This window comes from Paroedura picta, chromosome 6 (assembly GCF_049243985.1).
Source record: "Paroedura picta isolate Pp20150507F chromosome 6, Ppicta_v3.0, whole genome shotgun sequence".
Taxonomy (NCBI): domain Eukaryota; kingdom Metazoa; phylum Chordata; class Lepidosauria; order Squamata; family Gekkonidae; genus Paroedura; species Paroedura picta.
This window is the reverse complement of record NC_135374.1, coordinates 42,578,343-42,605,515: the sequence shown is the minus strand read 5'-3', so window position 1 is coordinate 42,605,515 and position 27,173 is coordinate 42,578,343. Positions and strand designations below refer to the sequence as shown.

Genomic DNA, 27,173 nt, shown 5'->3' with positions numbered 1-27,173 from the left:
CATTGCGGTCCCTTTAAAACATGGAGAAAAGTGATTGGCTGCCTGGCTTGATTGACAGGTGGAGGAGAGTCACATGTAAAGTGCATTGCTCTCTTCTGCTGTTTCAAGCATGCATGCAGAGTGCTAAGAAGCATGAGAAGATGGCAGAGGAAAGCATGAGAGCCAGAAGGTGAGGAATGGCCATTATTATTTTTTAGCATTACGCCATTTCGCTGGCATAACACTATTTTTTCAATGTGCAAAATTGCCCACAGTCTGTCCTTAGAATGAACTGCATGGAAGCTGAAGGTACATCCTACTTGCATGAGCCCTCTCTCCTCTTCTGTGCATTCAGATCATGTTATATGTACAAGGCTAGAGCTATGCCTAATAGCTCAAAGCTGTGCTTTCCACAACTCTGGTGACATGATAAAGTACAGGATATTAATAGGATTCAATTCAAGACAGAGACATTCCTGCAGGAGGATACTTGACCCTAGAGAAAGCAATATAAACAGCCAGAGCCATTAAGATGTTCTGTGTACAAATAAAGGTCTTGCTGAGCAAAACCCAAGGTATGGGTGCCTAAGGTTAAGGTGGAAAGGGAAAGTCACAGACAAGCAAGACAAGAACGTAGGTTTCTGGAGAAAATTGTGTTTTGAGAAACATTTTTTTAAAAACCCTGCATACAATATGGGTAGAAGCGCAGCAGCCTTGTGCATTCCTCTTCTTATTAGTCAGAATGATTACAAAATAGGGTGTTTTGTAATTATAGTAATTAATATGAAATGAACAAATTTCTCATATAAACATCCTATAACAAACAATCCCACGATTTTCATTAGTTTTGTTCAGTTCCTTTCCTTATTTTAGTCTTGCCCCTCCCAGACTGAACTGGTTTCACAAGAACATATACTGTGTTTCTTAGGAGGAGTGGAAGAAAGAGAAGGGCTCTGGGCTTTTTTGTCTGACTGCATGCTATAGCCACTAGCATGAGGTGTCTCAGTCCTGAAGTACATAGGATGGGATGTTCCCATCCTATCTTCTCCCAATGCTTACCCTGCTGTTCAATATTTCCCCTTTCAGTATGTGCTGCCCTGTGCACCTGATGTTCTCCAAAACTTATATTCTGTCAAAACCAACCCACCTCAAGGTCCTTCTGCTACTACCTGTTCACCTAGATGCCTTATCCTTATCAATCTGGATCTTATGGTTGCTAAACTCTGTTACCTAAAAATAGACTTGTCTCCTGAATAGATGATGTGGAGAATTAGCAATTCTATGAAACTTGATGAGTGAGAGAGCAATTAGTGAGATTCCTTTACCTATGTACACAGAGGAATGATCCTAGCCAGAAATCTCAGGCAGAAGCAAGCTTAGAAATTAACAACAACAAAAAGGATTTTATTGAAAAACAAAAGTCCCTATCACAAGCATACAAGAAAAAGGGGAAAATTTGAAATGTTATCAAAGATTAATATTTTGTGTCAGAGAAGATCAATAGTTGCCTTCTGACAGGCAGATATCCATGAAGAAAGAAACATCAAGACGAGCCAGAGCTGTGTGTGTGTTGTGGATCCACCAATAGTACATACATAGTACATCTAGTGTGGCATGTAAATAGCCAAAAATGTACCCTAAGGCCAGGTTTGGTTGCTTAGCCCCTAAAACAATGTTTGAACTATTGAACAGTATGAAATAAAGAAACAGAGACCAACTAATGCTTTTAACATGTCCATGACAAAGAGACCTTGATTGAGTTAAAGGGAAACCTCCTGAGTGAGGTGATTCAAAAAGGGCTTTTTCAGGCAGCTGCAGTACTTGCATGACACCTGAATAGGTGCTTGGGAGTGGTGAAGCCTTTGCTAAAATGGATTTGATGATCTGGAGAACATGGATGGGGAAACAGCTAGGGAAGATGACTTAACCAGGGAAGAAATTAGCAAAAGAATATGTGCAACTCCCTCTCGTGCACAGGGAGGGGGGAGGAGGTCCTAACACTTCCAGGTAGAGCTTGGAGATCTCTTGGTATTACAACTGATCTTTAGAATACTGGGGCAATTCCACTGGAGAAAATGGCTTCTCTCAAGGGCGTTATACCCCACTGTCCCTCCTATCCCTAAATCCCACCCCCTCCTCACCAAATCTACAGGAATTTTCCAACCCAGAGTTGCAACCACACTTGTTACTATTCTTCAAGCTAATTGGCTGCAGTGCCTGATCCCCCTACTACATGCTGCTGAAATCATTCTTATCAATTGTCCCATGTTAAACATGGGTGCTCCTCATTGCCAAAAAAGGAGACCAATTTACTCCATCTGTCTGAAATTTGGCAATGTAGATATCCAAGTAGAGTGCTGCAATCCTTCTGAGTTTTGTCCATTTTGTGTGGAACACCGTGAAGGTGCAACCCTAAGAAGAGGGAGAAGTCTTCCATTGAAACCAATGGCAAATAATAATGAAGTAGAATTATGAAGATGACCCAATAGTATTCTATACTGAAACAAAACAATGTGAAACTATTCAATAATGAAACTGTCTCTTTTGGAATTAATAATAAAAAATGAAAGAAACACAAACTCCTATATAGTGAACACAGGAACTTCTCTTTAAGGGGGATATTTTACCATACCTGTAAAAATAGGAATAATTTTACACAGCTATGTAACTACAGAGAATAGAAACTTGAAGGGTTTGTGTAGGGATATAAAATGACTGGAGACAGAATGCCCTGTCCCTTTAATAGAGGCTTTATCACAGATGATGTTGTTTACCTCCATGCCATGAAAATCCTCAGCTGCCTATTTCCATACATTAAGCCTCTATTAACGGGACAGGGCATTTTTCTCCTAAAGGCAATTCCAATAAGTCAGGGCTTTGTAAGCAGGATGATAACTCAGCTAGCCAGGTTTGGCTACATAATGATTTCACTGATGATGATGATGATCATGATAAATTCTGTCAAAGTCCTGTGATGGATATCTTGAAGTCAGACCAAAGTGAGGAATTTCCTTTCTGCCCTCTGTTTTGACCCTGTTTTGAAAGCTTAGTCTGGTAAATCAGGATGGTCAACATACTTCCACTGATGCATTTCAAGGTGGCCAGAGATAATTACAAAATTTGGTCTGCTGTTTGGACTCACCCCTTCTTACAGTATCATCCCATTTAGAATCAAAGGATGTAGAAGCAAGTAAATTCTTAAGGTATTCTTCTCCAGCCCCACCCCAGCAACTTAAAAGCTATTTATACAGTTAAATGCTTCTTTGTGAAAGGAATCAAATTTCAAGAGTCATTTAATTGTTTGGCAGAGATTGGGAGAGCTTATGGATGAAGGGCTATAGAAGATCTTCACAGGCCAAGGCTAATTTTGATTTTTTCATTACTATAATATAAACAACTGCATTGGATGTTTTATTGAGTGACCAGCTATATTGTAGAAACAACAAACCTAATCCATAAGCAAAAACCATAGCGGAAATGATCCAGACTCAGGTATGGTAGAACAAACAAAATGTGGAGTAGAGTTCTAAACTGCTACAGGGGATACAGGACTGTCCATAATCAAGGCGATGCCTACTCCCTGATGGAGGCATTTCTATACTTACCCAAGGTATTTAAAAAGGAGTATTGAGAAGAAGACCTGGCTTTTTAGTACCCTACTTTTCTTTACCTGAAGGAGTCTCAAAGTGGCTTACAATCACCTCTACCCTTCTTCTCCCCACAACAGACATCCTGTGAGGTAGGTGAGGCTGAGAGAGCTCTGAGAACTGTGACTGGCCCAAGGTCACCCAGCTGCTGCATGTGGAGGAGGAACGGGGAATCAAACCCAGGTCTCCAGATGAGAGGCCATTGCTCTTCACCACAACACCTCAGCTAATGACCCTCATCGGCTTTTCATGTTCAGTTCAGTCTGTCTCACCAACCTTAAGACTATACATTTCTTTTCCTGTGCTGTTGTTCCATTTTGCCACTGATGTGCATGTGGGCAGGTTACATTAACCTCATTTCTGCCCCAAATTCTTGTTTTGTCTTCAGACTGCATTGTTTCCGTTGGGCGAGTTTGATTTTGAAGCATAAGCAAAGAATAGCAGCCATCAAAATAAGGAACATTACCAGAGGGTAGAACAAAAGGAAATGGAAGACTGAGGCAGAAGAACAGATCTCTGTAGAATTGGTTGACACTGCAAAAAACAAAAGCAAACAGCAATTCATTCTTCTCACCTTCTCTTTGTCTAGATAGTTTGCAAGAAGGACAAGCACTGTTTGAGAAAGAGATTTTCATAGTTTCCCCAGGCATCCATAGTATAAGAGGAGGTGTCAGGCCAAAAGGGAGGAAGTTTCCCTGAATAGCAACCTATGCATCGAAGCATCAGAGCAGAAGAAAGGAAGGATGATCAGGGTCCTGGCTCCTCTCTCTCTCTCTCTCTCTCTCTCTCTCTCTCTCTCTCTCTCTCTCTCTCTCTCTCTCTCTCTCTCATCCATCTGCAGTCTAACAAACAGCGCAAATGTCCTTCATTTACAAGATCAAGATACAACATGCTGTTAAGTTTAGCATTTATGTAAAGAGGAACAGCCATATTTAACTTTATAAGGAGCCATTTCTCGAGTGAGGAAATGGAAAGAGGATCAAATCTATTAGGGAAGCAGGAAGACTACTTGAAACTACCATACTAGAAGCTCAGGAACAATGGATCCTCGAAGGCTTAGAACAGATAAAAGGAAGCACTTCTTCACCCAAAGAATAATTCACATGTGGATTTCACTGACACAGGAAGTGGTGATGGCTACAAGCATAGGCAACTTCAAAAGGGGATTGGATCATTCGGTTGAGGCCAGGGCAGGGAAGATTTACAGGCCCCTCCTGCCCAGGATGAACAGAGATGCATCTACAAGTGCTGGATAAAAATTACCTGGAGGAAGCACCACAAGTTCGCTGTATCCTGACTGAGCTGAGGCTTGTTGAACTTGAGCAGTGCTGCAGTTGACTGCCCATTCTTCCACGTGGCAGTAGAACAGCCCAGAATCACCCATCTCCACATCCTGTATTGTCAGATGAAAGTCACCAGCAGAAGGACAGTAGGGGCGCAACCTCCTTGCCATCGTCACGTTGCCATACTCAATGATGCCGTTGTCTTTTATTTTCAGCAGGGTTTCTGTACTGGAATGGACCGAGACTTTGAACCAACTGATGGAGATGTGAGAGGTAGAGTGCATTTGACTCTGAAGGCAACATTTCAGGGTCACATCCTCATTTTCAGTGATAGTGATGCTGTGGTTTGTACTTTCAATGTGTAGTTCATTTTCTGCAGCAAACAAGGGGAAATCTTTATTATTTCATACTTAATCAGACTCAGCAGATTAGTAAACATTTGTCTGCACCAGTGCCTCCCACTCCTCCACATACATCCCAGGACATACCAGAGATAGGTGACTTGGGCCACACCTTCAATCTTCATGGAGTAACTGTTTAGGGATCTGCTTCTGGGTTTTGTTTTAGTAACATTGTAGATTCCTAACAATGCTCTGTTCTATGTCAAGACAACATTATGCAACTTTTTGTCTCAAATGCTCACCATGGGAGGAGAAAACACTGGGAAAATCTCCCTTATGTATCATTGACTTTGCAGTGAAATCTGCTGGAAAAGGCAATGCCTGGTATACAAAGAAGAGAAGAAAATCCTTAAAGAGGCAGCAAGAAGACTGACAGGACAGTGAGGTCAGCACCTTCTGTCTTTAAGTGTCATTTTTTGTCTTCAGATTGCTACTCTTAGGGCAATTTCTCCTCCTCAGAAGTTCCATACTTAGTCTCTCTCCGCTAGAGATGTGATTAGGACTATGTCTCTCCTTTTTCCTATCAAGTATGCTAGTTCCTAAATAAACCTTCATCTACTCTTTAATCTGGTTGTGCACCGTTGCTGTGTTAATTATTCTACCAACCAAATCTCCTACTTTCACATTCTTTGTGATGTGAGCATGAGATTTAGGAAATAGATTGGAGAAGCGTGGGTTAATTTCATCAGAACAAAAGATGTACTTAGTGTTAGGGTGCTAAAATGAGTGCATTTATGGGACTTTGCATGAAAGACTAACACTCCTTCCATTGCTCTGATCAGTTTGGTAGATCCCTGAAGTTGCAACGTAATTTTTGAGAGGAAAAAAATCAGAAGATCCAGTCATGAATCCCTCATCAAAAACAAGTTTGGCAATTAAATGGATTGGATCCGTAAAACTCTTTCACCAAAAGTGACATTTACCCCTGACAAAAGATGAAATCTCCTAGCTCAAGAATATTTCCCATTGACTCTTGTTTTGAAGGAAGATACCACCATTTTGGAAATGCATCTAACCCTTGGTCAGAAGGGAAGAGTTGCTTGTCTAATTAATATTGTGAGTGTCAATTAAATATAGGTAGCAATTTGCATGTGAAGTTCTTCTATCTCCCAGTATCTCCTCTCCTTACAGAACGATGCATGAACTGCTGCAGACCCAGTTCTCACTACATACTTCTATATCCTCTTATCAAATCCTCTTTTTATGAAGAATGTCACTCAGTCGCATTTTAGTTACTTTACCTGAAGGTTTGAAATTCACAATAGTTTTGCCTGATTCCATCTTTCCAAGGATGTACCAGCCACTGTCCACTGACCAGACCCACTCCTCTACTACACAGTAATATGTGCCATGGGCATCATAATCTACTGGTAGAATAGACAGCTTATACAGATGACTGGAGACCTTCTCATTATGAAATCTGGATTTCTTCTGAGGGGAACCGAAAGCTTTCCCATATTCCACAATGTTACTGTAATTGGTTGCTAAAATAAGCAGTGGCACAGCATCCGCTGGAGACAACGGCTGAAAGTACCAAGATACTCCTAATGGAGATTCCTCTTTGCTCAGTGAGATGATTTCACATTTAATTTCTGTAGCATCATTCATAGAGATTTCCATGGTTTTAGTGTCCAGACTGACTTTTAGCTTGCTTTCTATAAATGAGGGAAAGAGAATAAAAAGTAATCATTTACTCATTTACTAAAAGTATGACTAAAAACTCTATTATCAGACAACATCTAAAAAGGCCATCTTTGAAGGATTAACATTCTGAGTAGATCTGTCAAATACAATTCACTGTTAATAGACCATTGAAGTATTCAACCCACTGACTATCTTAAGAAGTGAAGCCTTCATACAGGAATAGGATCATAGTACCTTTACTCATAATAAATCATATAAAAATAATCTCCGGCATTGTTGATAAAAGCACTACTACGTTCTCTGATGTCTCCTTTCTGGCCTTTGAGTTCAAGTTAGCACTGGAAATTCAAATCACTGATGGGTTCTATATGAGGAGACGACTGAGAGGGGATCTGATAACCATCTTCAAGTATTTAAAAGAGTGCCATTTAAGGATGGAGCAGAATTGTTCTCTCTTGCCCCAGAGACCAGAACCAATGGGATGATATTAATTCAAAAGAAATTCCATCTAAACATCCGGAAGAAGTTCCTGACAGAGTGGTTTCTCAGTGGAATAAGCTTCCTTGGGAGGTGGTGGGTTCTTCATCTTTGGAAAAATTTTAAACAGAGGCTGGATAGCCATCGGACAGAGAGGCTGATTTTGTGAAGGTTCAAGGGGTGACAGGTTACAGTGGATGAGCGATAGGATTGTGAGTGTCCTGCATTGTGTGTGGGGAGGATTGGACTCGAAGACCCAGAAGGTCCCTTCGAACTCTCTTATTCTATGATTTTGTGACTCTATATTTACATAAGGAGAGTTGCCATTGCATCTCTGCCCGAATAGCTTCTGGTGCAACCTAGTCTCACCCAGGCCTGCCCTTGGATTAAGGAAACCAGATCTGCTTTATGTTGCCTGCTGATCCACAGAGGGCCAAGTGTGACAGAACAAAATTTTAAAATGGTTTTATCATAGTATTTTGCTAAATTCCTTAGAGCATCACCTTGATGTTCCACTGGCATGATGTCACTTCTGGTTTTTGTCAGAATTGATGTTGCTCCACTGATATTCTCACTCGACCCATTCTTTCGCTGGTTGCCAGGATGATGGGAGGTCAGCACCATCTGATGCTCGAGAAATCCCTCAAATCTATTTTTCTTACCACAGAATTAGGGAGAATTCCTAGAAGTTTGTACAGCATTGTTTCTTCATTCTGTGCCCCCAAATATTCCAGCTCCACATAACTTCCTTGAAGACAATCCTAGTATAACCCCAGATATTTTACACTAACTACAAAGAGCTTTTTGAATCCCTATCTTTAACATTGCAGAGCATTTCTACCCTGTCCTCCACTGTAATCCTACCTTTCCTCATTTTTCTCCTATACTTTATTTATATTCCTATTCCTCCGTTCCTTGAGGGCTCAGTGCAGATTGCATCAATTAAAATAACATACATACATAGTGGGAATTTATAATCATCATTTAAATTTAAAATTCTAAAAAAACTCTAAAATATGAAACTTTCCTTGGAACCGCTTCATCCAGAGTGGAAGGAGGGGAACATATTATATATGATCTCCGATGGTTTAGTTATGTGAATATTGAATAGGAAACCCAGCAGATTTGGATGTCATTTTAGGACCTCAGCCCCAGTCCTGGTGAAAAATGTATGTCTTGCAGGCACTGTGGAACTGTTTAAGGTTTCACAGGGCCCTGGTCTCACTGGGTAGGGTGTACTTGTTTAATATTGTTATGTATATATGTTCATGCAATATTCATGTGTCTGAGCTTGTGCCAGGACCTGGCTCCTTGGTTCTCAATAGAATGTTTCAAGCAGTCAATCAGCAGAGCGTATAAGTAGCCAAACATAAGGGTTTGCTGATAAGCAACATGTGTCTGAAGCAGTTGGATATGTTAAAGCCTGTGTGTTCTCCCTATTGCTGTTCAGTTTTTCCTGCTTGTTAATAAAAGTTCTCTTTCTGTTGGAGGGACCCACTGAAATCACTGGTGCCCTGCCATCCATGGAGGACACAACGAACTAGCTAAAATTATGACTACCTGAGGCCACATGGAAGAGTTCAGCCCTACAATGGGGCTCGTATGGCATCCACCTCAGCTGTTTTTTGGCAGCAAACAAAACTGCATAACCTAAATAAGCCTGAACAAGGGTTCTGTGAAAAAAGAAAGCTAATCTCATTACTTTTTATTCTTTATATGAACCTAATAAATATATTAGTAAACATGTAATATTGTTTATGCTATCAATTTTTTCTAATGATCCAACATGCCTGTTTTTTCATTTCTTTTTTAATTGCACATAATTATAAGTTAGAATGTAGCTTATTAGAAGTACACACAAGTCTCTTAGAATCTCTAGTTAAATATTGCTTGCATGACAACAATGCAATTGTTGTCTATTGTCTGTTTAGGGTTGCTTATACGGAACTACAGGAATACCTCAGAATGATTCCCTCTCTTCTTGTTTTGTTAACCCTCCTAGACTGCAAACTCAGCAAAGAATCAGGCTTAGCAAGTCCATGTCTCCATCACAGCCATCTCAGAAGGAAAATATTCAAGATGGGGATGCACATTAGTCAATATTTAAATCAAGCAACAAAAGAAAAAGCCAGTTAGAGGGACTCCTAGATGAAGTCAAGTCTGGTCTTTGCAAAACAGGTTGCAACATTTGTTTCTGGGACCTGAACTTGCATTTAATGGCCTATAAAAATGGGATCTTGCACAGTTCTGCCCCGAATCTGGCAGTACTTTGGATCAGAGATACAAGCCCAAAAACCAGCAACTAACTTGTGAAAAACATCAAAGTTGTTGCAAGAAATTTCCTTCCCTTCTGAAACTATTAAAAATTAAAGCAAACACTATAATCTTTATATTTAGTCTTTAGCCAAGATAATACTCAGTTTGCTTACGGACAACACACCAAGTAAAACCCACCCTGATTGGCCCTTAGTGGGAGATATGGACCACTGAGGGCCAATTGAAATGAGTCTTCCCTGCACCCCCTCCTCCTCTTTCCAGCTGGTAGAAGAGCTGTCCCCTCTCTGCTGACCGCCTTCATGAACAGCAAACTGCATAAAAGGAGGGGGGGAGAAAGAGGGCCTGGCCCATTCAGCAGCCCAGCTCTGTGGTGAGCCGACAGCTGTTAGGTGGTGCTATGGGCCTGGCCCAAGGTCTCCAACCCAGCTGAGAGCAGAAAGGGAAGAGTGCCAATGACTGAGGGCCAGGTTCTCCCTAGGCCTCCAGCCCACCCAAGAGAGGGGAGAATGAGGGTCAGGCCTGCCCCAGGGCACTGCAGGAGCCAGCACTGTTCAATGGCAGGGCCACTTTGCAGTGGGCACTAGCACCTGTTGCATTCCTGGGTGCAAGGGACTTTGTATCTAGTGGTGAAATAAATTGAGAAAACAAATTGTTTCACTGTTGCACTATTAGTTTAATAAAAATGCATGTAAAACACTAGGGCAGAGTCTGCACTTTCTTTATTCCATTGTCAATCCTGTTGAATTCAGATCGCTTTGAACTCGGGTCTTCCTCTCTCCCCCCTTTCCCCATTGAAACAGGAAAGTCTTCTGCACGTGGTTAGGGAGGCTCAGAAGGTCGGGGGGAGCCAGGCCTCTTTCTTGAAGGGGGGGAGGAGCCAGGCAGGGAGCCTCTTTCTTTTCTTGGAGGGGAGGGGGAGAGGATCGAAAAGGCAGAGGAGGGAGGAAAAATCCAGGACCGACAGAAGTTGAGAGAAATTAGGGGCTTCTCCTTTAAGGCAAGCGTGTCACATGATCAGGTGTAGCCTATCAGAGGTTTTCTACCATGGAGCTTTCTTTCCCAAATGGATATTCAGGATTAAAAGCAGTCTGAGATATCGCACAATAAAGGTAGGGTCACTCCGGATCAATCCTTCTTGCTGCAGAAGGAAAATTAAAATCGGCCAAAATCCAAACGGAAATCACATTCTGTGTAGAGGGCAGGGACTGAATCGATCTGGGGTTGGAATAAAAGCTCCGTGCAGTTTACACCTAGGTATCCAGTTATGACTGCATTAAGACTAGACAATCATGCAAAGTGTTTTTTCTAATGAAAAAAGATCCAAGATGGGTTTCAGGATTGTGCAGGAGGTTGGACTAGATGACCCTGGAACCCCTTTCAAGTCTATGATTCCATGATTACAAGGAATGTGCTACATGTTAATTTGTTCTGTTTGCCAGATACGTTCATAAATATAAACTAGGTCATGATCACACTCTCACATGAGTGCCAAAAACAGCTCTAGAAATACCATTTTCTTCAAGGCTAGAAGGGAAAACTATTTAATGCCTCCTTTTCAGCTCAGATGCTTTTAGCAGCCACAGTGTGGGCTCTTCCATACACTCAAAGCACATCAACTGTTTCGTGCTACTTTCACAGTTAACAAGCCAGAAACAGACATTCCACCTTTATTTAGCTTTTAGCATGTCAAGTATCAGAAACAGTAGTAAAGCGATTAAATATTCTTGATTGTCTGGAGAAGATAGGGCTTCCACATTAAACCAGAGATGGGGGTGTGTGACTCTCATGCCAGCATAATGATGTCACAGCCAGTTCATGCTAGAAATAACATTGCAATGATTCTAGTCAGGTAGAATCATAGAGTTGGAAGGGGTCTCCAGGGTCATCTAGTCCAACCCCCTGCACAATGCATGAACTCACAACTACCTGCCTACTCACAGTGACCCCAATTTCATGCCCAAGTGATCCCTCCATCAAAATTCTCTGGAATCCAGCCTGAACTGGAGGCAATTCACCTACCATCCCACAGTGGTGATTAGCAATTCCCTGGGTAAGCAAGGAAGGGCCTCAAGAGACAAACACTGGCACGCCCCTTCCTGCCTAAGTTCATAAAATTAGCATTTATCTCAGATGACTATCTAGCTCTGCTTAAAAACTTCCAAGGGAGAACCTACCACCTCCCAAGGAAGCCTGTTCCACTGAGGAACTGCTCTGTCAGTAAGTTCTTTGGGATGATTAGCCAAAATTTCTTAATTTCAACCCATTGCTTCTGGTATGATCCCTTGTGGCAACAGAAAACAACTCTGATCCACCTTCAGTGTGACAGCCCTTCAAGATGGTTATCTTATCACCTCTTAGTTGTCTTGTCTCCAGGCTAAACAGACCAAGCTCCCTCAACCTTTCCTCATCTTCGTAGCCCTACTCTAGGCATGCTCCAATTTCTCTACACCTTTCTTGTGGTGCCCTAAACTGAACACAGTACTCCAACTGAGATCTTACCAGAGCGGAGTAAAGTGGTAACATCACTTTAGATCTCCACCCGCCCCCAGTCTTCTGCCAGGTGCCAACACTGGGCTGGCAACACTAGAACAGGAAGAGGCCCAGAGAGAGTGAGGAAGGAGGACTACAAAGTAAATAAAGACAACTGAGATGTCATAACTGAAGTCCTTATTGTCCCTCTCTTGGCTGGAAAATCTACCTTCTCTGACCTAGATTCTAAGTCTGCATATCTAAGTCAGACATCACAATATGCTCAAACTATGGTTTAATTCTACCAGGCATAGCTATCAAATCCTGGTTTGTTTGTATAATGTTTTTTGGATCATAAAAACGAGGAATGGCTCACAACAACTCTAACATGAACAGCAATCAAACACCCCGCATAGCAGTCTATAAGTCTTGTTCTAAAATTAAGGTTGTGTGATCAAGTCTACAAACTAGTAGTTCCCAAACACTATTAAATATAAAGGAATGCCTCTATTTTCTATCATTACATCTCCCCCCCCAAAAAAAATCATTTTACAATAAAGTAAAATAATGCATAAAGAAAATCATAATATTGAAAAGAAAGATATTATATGTAAAAATTACGTTCAGAAATTAATAACCTAAACTGTGATTATCACATACTAAAATCTTTTTAGAAAGAATTCTGGAGCTTCGGTCTTTGTAGTTAAATGCTTGAATATTGGTTTATTATGAATTTTTAATAAACCTTCCTATTGAAAGTCACATTCCTTTCAATTTTTAAAAAATGTGTATCCCAACTTTCTCCCTAATAGTGACGCAAGCATTCACTGTAAACAGGGCTCGTGCATTCAGTGGGACACTGTACAGTTTAAATGTTGCTACCATTTTTCTTGCTTCATCTTAATCCAGAGTAATTTGCTTCTACTTCTAATCCAGAATACCTGTGGACACTTGATTTTTTTAAATAATCTAGTACCACCTTGCAAAATAATACTTCCCACAGTTAAAACAAACTTTTTCCAGATGCCTTGCGCTGTTTCATTCCACAATTTTTTGCTTGCTTGTCTCTTTTCCCTTAGCAATTGCTTGTAAGGAAGGTACTTTTATTTTTGAAGATTTCCTTTCACTTTAAATTAAGGGTATAGGCAACATCTCAAGCCAAATCCAGATCTTTGACCTGTGTCAGAGTCTGAGGCTCTACAGATCAGAGCTTTGCCTAGAGATAAATCTCACTTAAGTAGCATCCGGTCTCTGGGCACATTATCTCTGTTACCACAGACAATTTAGAGATTCTCTCAAGTCAACAAAACCACAATTTTACTGAGCTACCTCAGTACTTTAACACATTGATCTATAATTTAATCTGCCTTTTGCCTGCATATAAAAAACATGCCTTTCAAAAGCATGCAATATTGGGTTGTTTTAAGCCATCTCTTAGTCCTGTTGTATATCTGTGGCCTAGAAACATGGTGTTATAGCTGTAGGACAAGAGCCAGCTTGGTTAGGAGTGGCTTAGGAGCAGCAGTTTGTAATCTTGCAAGTCGAGTTTGGTTCTCCACTCCTCCACATGCAGCCAGCTGGGTGACCTTGGGCTAGTCACAGCCCTGATAGTGCTGTTCTCCCAGAGCAGGCCCATTAGATCTCTCTCAGCCCCACCTACCTCACAGGGTGTCTGTTGTGGGGAGAGGAAGGGAAGGCAGTTGTAAACCACTTTGAGAATTTTTCCCATAATGAAAAGCAGGGTATAAAAACCAACTCTTCTTATTCTTCATGGTGCCCAACAAGAAACCTTAAAAATATTTTTTTATTTTTCAGTTAAATATGCAAAAATTCTATATGCTATTCTATACTCTTTTTAAAAAAAACTATGGAAAGACAAACAGATTGGACAAAGCCTTTTGGTGAAACACATAGGAAAATTTAGGGTATTTAACTATTAAGAACATTAATCTCATTTTGCAACATCAGCCTTGGCCTTTTTTTCTCTCCCGTGACTGTTGCGGCTCTTATTTTCTTGCTACAACTGGGATTGGAGCCAAATGTTCTAACGGTTTGTGACATTTGAATGCAGTCTTTGCATGTGCCGGCCTATCTCCCCCTTCCTCAGATATCCCCCTCCTCCTTTAATGTTCGTTCTTTATTCCACTTTGGTTAAATTTCACCATCTCTCCTCAATTCTACACAAAAGGCTTAGAATACATCACTGCCAAGTTAAAAGTAGTCAGGGAATAGGTAGTACTTGATTCTGAACATTTCTTGTGAAATGGTGTGTGTCTGTGTGTGTGTTAAAGGGTTGGCACATCACTGCTGAGCAACACAGACATTCGGGGAGGGGGTGTAGCCAGAGTACCAGGTGGTTGTGGGCAAGCACGAGCATGTGGATGCTGCAAAATGCAGCCGGAGTGGCTCAGCAGGTGCTTCCTTCCATTACCAACTGGTGCTTTGCGAGTACCACAGAGGAGACTTAGAGAAAAGGCCACAGTGGGATCCACTTGGGAAACTGACATTATTATTTTCATGACAGAGAATTCCCAGAACAGCTGCGGTGATACTTTTTCCCACCAGAAGTTGTCTATTGGAAAAGCTGCGGCAAGTCTTCCCAAAGCCTGTCTTGCTGGAGAAACCAAGGCTGTTGCTATGAAGTTTCCTGTCACCCGTGGTCACCTGGCTCAGGAGAGAGGACACAAAAGGAACAGGCAGAGCCCACTTCAATTTAATTAAGGGAGTGCCACCGCCAAGCTTCGTCGTTTCCTTTGAACCCTGACTGCTGACAGTGCAGTCTGTGCGCTCTGTGGCAGCATCTGAAGCATGCAGAAGAACACAGCGACTGCAAATGGCACGCACAAACAGACAGACAGCCTCGAGTTTTGCAAAAACTACAGTCTACCGATAATGGGCTGCAAAACCTTCCAGTATGAATCATTTCATAAATGGCCAGAGCCCTTCCTCCTCCCCACAACTCTTGTCAGAGGAAGCACGGTTGCATCAGCTTCCTCTATTGTCAAGACATAGACTATTGTCTATTTTGCAAGCAGACTTTTGGGGAAGGCTGGGGTGAGAATACACTTTTTTAACATAGTTATTGTCTGTGGTTGACTTCTCTGGGCTTAACTACACAGATCTTAAAGAGCCTCCTGCTTGCTTTTGTTTATATTGGTATTATAACCCTTCAGTATTTGAAAACACTGTACAACTCTCCCCTCCCCACACGCATACATACAGTTTAGCCATGGATTGGGGAAGGGGGTACTGGTAAAAGATGGCGCCTGTTTTACCCCTTCCACAGTGAGCACTACCTAGGGGAGTTGTAGGTAATATGGCAAAAAGGGGGAAAGAGTAAGTTTCCCGTAAACCCCCTCCAGTAACTGCCATGACAGTCCTGTCCCATACCTGGATTAGTCAGCCCATAGTGACTACACGATTCCTTAGAATTGCCAGGTTCCCTCAGAGCCACCAGTGTGGGATACGGTTGTAGTGCCAGTTTGGTGTAGTGGTTAGGAGTGCGGACTTCTAAGCTGGCATGCCGGGTTTGATTCTGCGGTCCCCCACGTGCAACCAGCTGGGTGACCTTGGGCTCGCAACGGCACTGATAAAACTGTTCTGACCAAGCAGTGATATCAGGGCTCTCTCAGCCTTATCCACCTCACAGGGTGTCTGTTGTGGGGAGAGGAAAGGAAAGGCGACTGTAAGCCACTTTGAGACTCCTTCGGGTAGTGAAAAGCGGCATATAAGAACCAACTCTTCTTCTTCTTCGTCTAGTGTTGTCAGATTCAGGTTGAGAAGATCCTGGAGATTTGGGGGTGGGGCCCGGGGAGGACAGTGTGGTTATAATACCACAGAGTCTACTCTTCAGAGCATCTTTTTTGCTCTAGGGAAACTAATAGATTTTGTCTGGAGAAGAGATATAATTCTGGGGGATCTTCAAGCATCATTACTATTCCTCTGTTATTCATGCAGAATTGTTGGAGGGTGGAATTAGTGGGGTGTAATATGTAGTGCCCTGCTACTAAAACTGTTGGATGAAGGTCCACTTCATACCTGATGTTTCTTCCTACATATCATCCAAGATCCAATGAGACCGGACATGTTTATAGTGGCAGAGCCATACACAGTCCTACATAGCAGCTACCTTAATGTGAGAATATCTTAACAGAGGATTATCTACTCCATTCCCCCACTGCAATGTATAGATCAGGCTTTCCCAACAGAGGTCAGGCCAGGGCTTTTTGGCCAATTGGTGAGTGCAGGGAGGAACTCTGTGGCTTCCTCCCCCTACCAGCTGCATAAACCTCCATCCCCAGTGGCAGGCAGTGGCCAGGTGGGTGGGGACGGGGGTAACTGGTCAGCGGGCCAATCAGGATGTGCTGTGCACATTCCAATTGGCCTGCAGACCAGAAGTAAAGTCTGGGCAAGGGCCACTGGCCATGACCTTGCCCAGATATATAGGTATAAATGTAGATATGTGTATATGGGTGTATATATAATTTTGTGTGTATATATAATTTTAAAGAAAAATCTGTGATATGACAATATATGGTCATATTGACTTCTCCCCCTCTAAGATTGGCCAATGACGGGCCTGGAGGGGGTGGGAAGGAGAGGGTCCCAGCCATCAAAATCCTTGCTGATCAAGACTTGATGCACATGGTAGCAACTGGAGTCCAGATAGGCAAGTACTCTCATTTTTACTTAACTGCATTGTGTGTGTGGCAGTGCCCATATCTGTCAGGTGGAAATTCCTTCCTAGTTCAGCCCTGATTGGTTACCAGATAGTGGTGAAAATCACAGCAGGAGGCATCATTGGATGGGGAATCAGACCTTTGTTACTTCCAGAAGAAAACCAAGATTACCAAATCCTCCTCTGTATTGAAATTTTTAATCTACAGGGCCACATGGTAAGAGACAGGGCTATGTAACTGTGAAGTAGAAGTCTGTAGAAATTCTAAGTGAGCCAGCAATTTGGGTGTACCTGCAGCTGCCATGGTATCCTCTAATATTGTTGAAATAAAAGGTAGGTGTGAGCAGCCAGTAATGTGGTTGACTCTTTTGCCAAAGGACATGCCTCTGGCCTCACTCACTTCTCCACAAATTGCTTTGACATCACTGGCAGGATGGCTGTGGCATCTCAAGTTCACAGATACGTTTCCTCTAGCATCTGATTCTGTGAACCTAGACAGATTGTGACTGGATGGCCAGGAAGGGTTGTCTCAGTGCTTGGCTCTTGTGGCCCTTTCTTGCATGCCCAGAGAAATGCTGATCCTGACTTTGTGGTCAGGAGGCGAATTTCCTCCAGGCCAGACTTCCGGTAGTGAAAAGCAGGATATAAAAAACAGCTCTTCTTTGTCTTCTTCTAATATGCATTTTATTCTGCTGGGCTATCAAAAACAACCTTTTGATTGTTTGACTGAAGTAAATAAACATTAACCTGCAGATGCGAATGTATGTGCCTGAGCTTGAAGGTAATGGTATCTTCTCCTTCTAATGAAATGTTCTATTACTGAACTACATGTTTCTGTATAGTTTCCTCTTGCAAATTTTCAACAGCAGGTTGCCAGAATCTGTTTTTCTTTTAAAAACCCATCATTTTCAGAGAGAGGCAGACATAGGACAGAAAATTAGGGTCACAAGGTATTGTGTATGCAAGTCAACAGAATCACAGACCGAGAACTGCAATTCAAACTAAGGGGACTCTTATTTTGTTATTGGTCAATTTGCAGAATCTGTCCTGCCATTGGGTTCATTCAAATGGACCAATCAAATTCATATCTGGGGAATTCACATGGGCCAATCATGGGCTTTGATGTATATGCATTTGTATATGAGTTTGGATGGTGGGCCATTGAGTTCAGTTCTGTGGTGTGATCTTAATAAAGAGCTAATGTTCCAACTCTATGAATGACTCCATGCCTTATTGTACCCACTATTCAATACAAAGAATTGTATAGGACTTCAGGGAGAAAAGTATGTTAACTACAGAGGCCCCGGAGTCCTTAAGCAACAATGGAGATGACCAAGACAACATAGAATGAAATACACATAACCATCAGATTAAGCTACAGATATCTTCTTTACCAGATCAAGCTATTCCTTTCCCACAATGGGCCCAATGGATCAGACTTGATTCATGCCTACTTGAAAAAACGAAGAAATGATTCAAACTGAATCCCAACTTTTCAAGGGTGCAGAAGCCTTCCATTTTGATGGTTACATTGGAACTGCACAGCTTGACTTAATTTCCCCAAGAAGCCAGACAACGTGGGCCACTGAGAAAGAAGAGCAACTGAGCAGTAGGCGATATGTGTATGACGGGGATATTGGGAACAGGCTCATCCTGACTGGCATTTGCATGCTTGATAGTTCTGATCTCTGCCAATCATCTTACTGCTTCAGAAGGGCCCTAAGAGTCAGTATGCTTTCCTGAGCGATTCCATTATCTGGGTCTCTTTATGTGCTAAGCAGATGGCAGAATTGCCTTGCTTAGATATTTTGGGAGCCGAGCAGAGCGTAAGCGACAGAGGCGGAAGGATAAAGCCTTCTCTCCTCCTGAAGCAATAAGGGGCAGTGGCAGCTAGCCGGAATGCTTTAAATGTGTCTACGTTTATCTAATTTATTTCTCTGAGTCTGGGGAATTAATTGCTGGTTGCAGTGATCAAAGGCTTTTGCTGATCCTGGTTAAACTCTGTAGAACGGTAACATCTACTGCTCGACAATGGAGTTTGCCCACAGAAGTTCATGAGTATCAGTGAACGAAAACCTGGACCTTTCCCCATATTACATTTAAAGAGACAAAGAAAATTGGCATTACTGACCTCTAGGTGACACATTTATGTGAGTACCAGAAGATGACTTTTTTTCCTTAACAGCAAGGGAGCCTGTAGAAGACCTCTCAATTTCAGAGACCTCACAGCGGTATGTGCCTTGGTCTTTCAGTTCCGCCTGGTTTATCCTGAGGATGTACTTCTCATTGCTCTGCTTCATCACTAGGAGATTCCCCCTGGTATACCTGTGCCCGTTGTCCTCTTGGAAAGCCAATGCCCCGTGCTGACTGATGCTAGCCACCACCCTATCATGATGAAGCCACACCAACTGGAACCATCTGTTTTGAATATTCTGACCTTGCACAGAGCAATTGATTTGCAGGACTTCTCCTTCCAGAACAGAGCTTTTAGCAACGGTCATATTAACAGAAATATTGTCATCTGTGAGGATACAAATGAAGACACACATTTAGTTTGGAGCTTCACTAGAATAAGAATGAATACTGAATGCGAGTCTCTAGATAATGCTTGCCATTCCCTGTGTATGAGTGTGTGTGTGTGTGTGTGTGGGTGTGTTAATGGGAGAAGGGAGGGGGAGTTGCAGTGGGTTAGAAATGTTTGCTTGCAGCACCAGTCGAGTGCTGCTTGGGTGTCTTTTTCCAGATTGCTCTTCTTCCTGTTTCATCACATAGCCAATTAGACTTGACTGCATGAAATCTCCAAACATACATCTGAATGAATACTCTGATTGCAGTGATGCTATTACATAAAGAAATATCATTGGCTAGGTTTCTATTTCTAGGAAGAAGTCTGACTGGGAAAAGGGAAAAGGAGATCTCTGTGTTCATCATCCACAGCCTCAGCAGCTAATCATGGGTACCACTAATCTAATGGTTCAGTGTGCATAAATTATCCAAGGCACTGAATGCCGGCTCATTAATAATTCATCTTCAACAGACGTTGGCCATTCACAAATGTTTGCTAAGCGCATTGTACCGAGAATGGGGAACGTTCACACCAAGCAGTTCCAGTCTAGGAGTGGGTTTAAAAAACCCTTCTCCTATTTGGGGAGACTTGCGTAAAGCTGTCTAAATGGTGCTTCTTAATTTAGGCTGCAGCTCCCTTGAGGCTGTGCTGGATCTCCTCCCTCTGTGCTATTGCAATGCCAATCACAGTAACAGAGCTCAATAGATAATTCAGCCAAGTGGGGCTCACTGAAGAGAAACAAAACACAGCGAGATCTTTCATAAGTGACAGATGGAAAGAAGCCTGAATTTAATCCATTGAACAGCTAAAACGAGGTCACCTAACATCCGGTTCTTACATGTTAACCACTTTACTGAGGCAGTGCCTTGACCTGGATAGTCCTAGCAAACCCGATCCTGTCAGAACTTGGAAGCTAAGCAGGGCCAACCCTGGCTATTATTTGGATGGGAGACTTCCAAGGATTTAGATGGAGTTCTTCCAAGGAACACTAGGAGTCATGATGCAGAGAGAGGAAATGGCAAGCCACCTCTCAACATCCCTTGCCTGGCTGCACTACACACCCTATACGATAAAGAGCTAAATAATACTGAGGCCATGGTAGATAGGATTTGGCAGAAGGAGTGGGGCATATCATTATGCTAGATCTAGATTCCAACCCAGACATTGTCACTGCTGTGTTGGCACTTCTCTTCCATCTCCCTGCAATGCACAGCTGTACTACAGAAAGGCCCATGCACTGCTTTGGCAGGCATTGGGTTGGGGGGGGAGTGGTGTCTCCACCTACCCTCTGGCATGAAATTCCTCTCTGCTTGCTCATACAGATGGCTCTTCTGTCTCTTCTTGTGAAATCTGCTATTGAAAACATCAGAATCTTCACTGGTTTTAATGCTTTTTCAGAGAATGGGTGATTATGTAGAGGGGAAGTTAATGGCCTAGCAAATGACTCATTTACTCATGAGGGTAGTTTATACCACTGCAGCTAAGTCTGAAGAGGTCTTGGATTATAAATTAATTTACTCACATTTTAAATTGACTAAGCTTGTCAAAACTGCTAAAACATTCCAAGTGAAATAAAGAATCAAGGTGACAGTAGATGATTAAGCAGCTGCTAATGTCTTTGAAAATGACAGTTCATGTGACTGATGGACCACATGCATCTTACCAAAGCTCCTGACAGTCAGAGAAGTCTTGTTTGTCCGTTTCCAGGCAATATCTTTCCAAGTTTCATCAGGATCTTGAATCCACTCAACTGCTTCACAATATATTTCCCCCTGGTCTGAGGGCAGTATCTTAATGATGGACAATTTATATTTTTTGTCCCCAATTTTGTCTAGCCTTATGTCTCCAGAGGAAACCCTCTGATTGTAGGAAGATCCTGCAATCAAGACAAAATCTCTGGACAGGGAAAGGATTTTCCGGTCTTTATCTCCTTGAACAAGGTGCCAGGAAACAGAAAGGTGGGTGTGTTGGACTGTTGCTGTTGACACTTCACAGATGAGCTCTAATGAATCTCCTTCACCTTGGGTGAGATCCTGCAGTTTCATGGTAGCAGACAGTGTGTCTGGGATTACTAGCAGGACAAGACAACAGAGGAAAACATAGCTGAAGGAACTGTCACTGCTGCAAATTAATCATTCCCCTCTTTCACATGGTGCCAAATGTACTAGTTGGGTCTCCAACAAGGCACTAGTGCTGTAGGATGCGTTATCTAGTGCAGGGGTGGCCAAATTGTGGCTCTCCAGACATCCATGGACTACAATTCCCATGAGTGCCTGCTGAGCCCCATGGACATCTGGAGAGCCACAGTTTAGCCACCCATGATCAACCGTGATCAAAAGAACAATTTTATCCAGCCATATATTCCCTACATTTAAAACAATAGGACAAATACCACCTCATTCAAGGTGAACCACTGAGGAGTCTCCATGGTATATTGATTTTATCCTGCTTTCCCAGCAAGGCTTAGCTTACACTGGTGACTGATGCACACGCAGAGAGAGAGAGAGAGAGAGAGAGAGAGAGAGAGAGAGAGAGAGAGAACGAGAACGAGAGAGAGAGAGAGAGAACGAGAACGAGAACGAGAGAGAGAGAGAGAGAGAGAGAGCACGAACTAGACTGCAGTAGATTCAGGTGGGCAGCCATGTTGGTCTGAAATAGCAGAACAAAGTTTGAGTCCAATGGCACCTTTAAAACCAACAAACTTTACCAAGTTGTAAGTTGTTAACGTGTGCTGAGCACACAAATGCTTATACCTTGAATAAAACTTTGTTGGTCTTAAAGGAGCCATTGGACTCAAACTTTGGACTATGGCAGCAATTATAATTGGCTTTTATGATCAGTAAGATCTACCTTCATGGAACAAAGTGACAGAGTGCCTGATCAGACAAATAAAACTTGTATGCAACCCTGCAGCTGCCTTGAGTTGAAAGAAAATGTGGGATATAAACATGTAAATAAATGAATAAAAATTCTAGAACAGCTTATTCTGCAACAAAATTAACAGACTGGAAATGATAATCCAGATTGATTCAAAAATTTCAGAATTTGCTGTGGTCCTGTCCTCAGGGGCTTACATTTGACTGGAAGGAGACAGCAAGGAGAAAGGGAAGGAGAAACAAATAGGAGTTCAGTACAGGTTTACACATATTTAGTCCAGACTCGGGCAAACAGTGACCTCTCAAGCTGAACACAAACCAGCAACTGTGCATATTGTTCTGCCAGGAGCTCAGTTGACTTCCTGGTTTTGATGTTTGTCTCAAACTTCAAAGGTGAGCAAATCCAGCACCCAGAGGTCCATAACTCCAGTGGCCCTCGAGTTATGCAGGCCCTGTCAGTGATTTTCATAGGCAACATGTTCTTGAGTTTACCTGACAGGCTTGTTTTGGCGCTGTAACTCCCGAAGTATCTTTCATCAGTGTTGGGTGTGTGACATTCATACTCGCCAGCATCCTGAGCCTGAAGCTTGGTGATGTGAAGCAGGATGGAATCCCCTTGGATCCTCTTTATATAGATTTCTTCTGCTGAGACACGCTGGGCATAGATAGCATAAGGGAAACTGGAATCACTAGTGCTGATGAGTTGCATTTCTGTCTCTGGGGCAGATGGCCGATACACAGACCACCGGAAAGTCTGCTCCAGTGGACCCCCGTAGCCACTGACATTGCACCAGATGGTGATGTGGTAGCCTTCAGCTCGATAAAGAAGGCCCTTCTGAACTGTTACCATCCTCTGTCCAGCACAAAGACCTGCGTACAAACCATAAAACATGAGCGTAAAAGCATTGCTGTGATATGGATAGGGTTTTATTCTTTTCTTTTTCAAAGCCTTCCTCTGAGAAGGGGTGTGTGTGTGTGGGGGGGGGAACCCTGCAAAGGTTTAAGACTTGGACACAACACAAAAATTATAAGGCATTCAAAACATTTAAAATATGCATATCCCCAATGTTTGAAAGTCATGACCTAAACTTCACAACAGCCTTTTAAAACTATGTTTAAGCTGTTTTATGTGGCCTCAAATATATGCAGTCCAAATATACAGCTAAAAATATCTTACTGGTGCATTTTAGTTATACTCAGGATCAGGATTGATATTTGTCAATATCAGCAATACCAATAGCCTAATTACAAATATTCCAGGAATATCTGGAGGAGGCATTGTAAAGCTAAACTCCCTTCCTTCCTTCCTTCCTTCCTTCCTTCCTTCCTTCCTTCCTTCCTTCCTTCCTTCCTTCCTTCCTTCCTTCCTTCCTTCCTTCCTTCCACTTCTCTGCAGTTTTCCAAAGCAACTGAAGGAGAAGGAGGCAGTTCTCACAGGCAAACGGAATCACATGGTAGGGAGCTGTTATTACATTGGTTCTGATGTATTCTCTGGTTTAAAGATGGTTGTTTTGCCACATTGGCCCTGAGTTCTACTTGGCTTCTGTGGTTTGACATTGGGTCCATTGTGCTGGAAATAGTGTCCCTTCCCTTGCTTCATGTCATCTGCCTTGAATTGTTTGGTTTGACATTAGATGTACTGGGTTTGCCACACGGGCCTGGGTTTGCTGGGATTCATTGCTTTGATTGTTGGTTCTTTGCCTCAGGAGGCTTTTGTCCAGTAGTTGCTTGCTCTTGTATGCTTAGGTATCCCCTCCCAGAGAAAGTATGTAATTCTGCCCCTCCCCCACTCAAGCTAACTTTAGCGAGGGAATAATAGACCTAATAATCTCAGAATCCCGAAGGGGGGTGGGGAATAAATCTGAACACTGAACTAGTATTGGCGATGTGACTAATTGTTATACCAGATTTGAAAAATAATGATTTTTTTTCTGGCGCACATCCCTCTTTACGTGTGCTTCTCATTGTGTCAAATCTCTCTCCTTTTAAATTTGCTGTTTGGTTCAGAGGGCTTAACTAGACAAGATAATGGCGATACCTGGCTAGATCTTGCAATGTATTAAAAATTATAAATAGCATCTGCAGTCCCTCTCAGTTTGGATCACGGCCGTGCCATTAATCCTCCCCCCTTACTACTTGTATAATCTCAGTCCCCTGTTGCTATTTGCTCCAATATTTCCTCCTGCTCACACTTGAGACATGGCACATCTATCTATCCAGATATTTTTATTTGTACCCATCTTTTCTTCTCACTGAGGACTCGAAGCAATTTTCAGCATCATTCTCCTGCCCTCCATTTTATCCTCACAGCAACCACCCTGTTACACTGACAGAGAGGCAGAGACAGGCTCACCCAAGCTTACCTGGGTCCTGTATATCTCCCCCACAGGTCACTGGGGAGGAATAATACAGATCATAAGACCAGCATGGAGGAAGAAAGGGTTGAACTTGTCATTCTGCATCACAGCCATGAATTGGGGCCCTCCATAGCTACTAGCAGTTTTAAAACAGCAGGAGAGCTGTCCTCATCTAGTTAATTCCTTTAATTCTTTATAGTTCCCTGTTTCAGGTTTTCAAATTTCCCTTTGCACTCATGCAAATGAAGCTTATAAAGTGTGAAGTCAATATTTTAATGTTCTGCTGCTAGTCGAATGACTAACACATTTATTTATTTTTATTAAATATAATTCTTTGTCTCTCTGCAGCAGCTTATTTTAAAGCTGTCACTTAAGTCATTTACAAACCGCTGGATGCATGAGATTCCTGGAGGGCTGTTGAGAAGGGAGAAACTAGAGGGACAAAAATTCTGAGGAAAGGAATATGTGATCTCTGGCCAGTCACTGTCTTTTGCCTCACCTGACAGGGCTGTTGTGAGAATAAAAGAAATGTATATATCCTGAGTTCCTTGGAGGAAGGAGAAGAGGCAAATATAAGGAATGGAAAGGGGAAGGGGAAGGGGAGAAAATAGAGCATACATTGAGATACAACAAAAGGCTAAAAACGGTGAATGCCCCAGTGGTTGTACATTTGTTGTGTTGCAGCCATTTTCATTCTGTTGTTTTTAGGAATTATGCTTTGTATCATTTTGCATTGATGTTACATGCTTTGGGTTCCCGTTATCTGGGTGAAAGGAGATAAATTAATCACCAATTCTGTGATTTGGGTGGTGAGAGGAAGTGCCAAGAGGGAATGGGGATCTTTCGTGGTTGTTGGTAGCCCCACTCTTCTGATAACCAGACAATTACCGAGAATTCTGCCATGACCTGGGTGGCCCAGGCTAGCCTGATCTCATCAGATCTTGCAAGCTAAGTGAGGTCAGCCCTGGACAGTATTTGGATAGGAGACCACCAAGGAATCTGAGAGTTGTTATGCAGAGACAGGCAATGACAAACCATCTCTGGATGTCTCTTGCCTTGAAAATCCCACGTATTCTCCCTACATGTCATTTTCCCTAGATGTCACTTTCCTCCACCACTGAGAATTCTTGGGTTTTTAAAAAAAAGAAATTAGCCCAGCTCACATGTAGACTGACATGCATCCAGGATTTATGAAGGAATATATGTCAACTCTGAATTAAAGCAAGATACATCATTTGATACAGAGAGCCCATGCAACACTGGGCAACAAAAGCAGCAACCCCTCCCCGTGATAGCATTTAAAATATTAATGCTGACTGGATTACTTTCTGAACATCAACATTTCTTGTCTGCTCACAAGGAAGAACAAATTTCTAGAGACACCAAATGACACAGTAAAGAAAGCCTATGGATTTGAAACCTTTGAATCCAAACAATGACAGAAAAGCTTCCCACACCATTTTGTACACAGACCTCTTCATAGTCAAACTGACAGGGAGAGAACAATTCTCTTTAAATACCATTGCCCCTTGAACAGTATGGGAAAGACACCATTCTTCTTTTTCTCCTTTGTACAATGTATGCACTTTTTTTTGAACAAGGGAGAATAGAATCAAAGCCATTTCAGACATAGGGAGAATAATACTAGGAATCCTCTCCAGAATAGTTAAGAACAGAGCAGAGGCAGAAAAGAATCCATCCGCAAAGATGACAAGAACATTCTGATCTTGATATTCACCATAAAAGAAAGCAGCTAATAATAGACGGGCGGCGTAGTGCACAAAGCCAGTTCGGAGGGCATTATGCAAATACCACCCCAAAGTTGCTGAAGGAGTGAGCACAGCTGATAACAATAAAATGTGCTCCTCTGAAGCTAAATAAATCACCACCTCTTCCAAATGGAAAGGAGCTTTCAATAATAGGCCTAGTCAGTGTCTGCTAGCCACTGAATCTTCATGGACCCCTGAATATCAGATACTGGGGGCAATTAACATGAAAAGGCCGGAACTTGGCATGCCATAATTTGCATTGGTGGTGGCCAGTGGCTTCTCCAGCACCAGGACAGGTCTTAGGATCAGAAGGCTTAAGCACATAGAACAGAACTCACCAAACAGGAAGAGGAGCTCAGCTACCAAACCCTGAGTGGACCCCATCACTAATGGAAAGCAGTCTTCTTCCTCTGCAAAGAGAGAGAACAGTCTCTCACGGAGTGGCAGTAACAACCCTTCTGTAAATATCTGTGGGGAAGTTGTCTGTTGTTTCTTATGGTTTCCTCGTTGCACAGGAAAGACATAATGAATAAGCAACATTTCTCAGAAACATGCAAAACGTCACACAACACACCTTGGAAACTTGTTTCGCATCTGCTGTGTGTGTCCTGATTTGATCACGAGAGCATTGAGCAGCCAGCTGGCCCAGTACTGGGCTTTCAATAGTGGCCAGCCAGATAACTCCAGAAACTTGCAGGCTGGGTATGATGACAATGGCTTTCCCTTCTTGTTTGTCCCCCAGTGCTTGGC

At 42.4% G+C, this 27,173-nt stretch overlaps 1 protein-coding gene across 1 annotated transcript; it reads right to left on the bottom strand.

The window, feature by feature from the left end:
* Nucleotides 1-1,283: 1,283 nt before the first annotated feature.
* CD101 (CD101 molecule) lies at nucleotides 1,284-26,878 on the bottom strand. Its single transcript, XM_077342287.1, has 7 exons — nucleotides 26,762-26,878; nucleotides 22,790-23,167; nucleotides 21,085-21,492; nucleotides 18,987-19,376; nucleotides 6,552-6,965; nucleotides 4,890-5,282; nucleotides 1,284-4,160 (listed from the first exon to the last, which is right to left on the bottom strand). The coding sequence occupies exons 1-7, from the start codon at nucleotides 26,805-26,807 to the stop codon at nucleotides 3,970-3,972; spliced, it is 2,220 nt and encodes a 739-aa protein (XP_077198402.1). The 5' UTR covers nucleotides 26,808-26,878; the 3' UTR covers nucleotides 1,284-3,969.
* Nucleotides 26,879-27,173: the final 295 nt, after the last annotated feature.

What these genes read in the sequence shown, in the direction of transcription:
- CD101 (XM_077342287.1), bottom strand. Translation starts at nt 26,807, where the DNA reads ATGGGGTCCACTCAGGGTTTGGTAGCTGAGCTCCTCTTCCTGTTTG. An exon ending in CGCCAAAACAAGCCTGTCAG is followed by an intron (nt 21,493 to 22,789) that starts GTAAACTCAAGA and finishes TTGTCCTGCTAG; the next exon opens with TAATCCCAGACACACTGTCT. An exon ending in CATAAATGTGTCACCTAGAG is followed by an intron (nt 6,966 to 18,986) that starts GTCAGTAATGCC and finishes CCTCATTTATAG; the next exon opens with AAAGCAAGCTAAAAGTCAGT.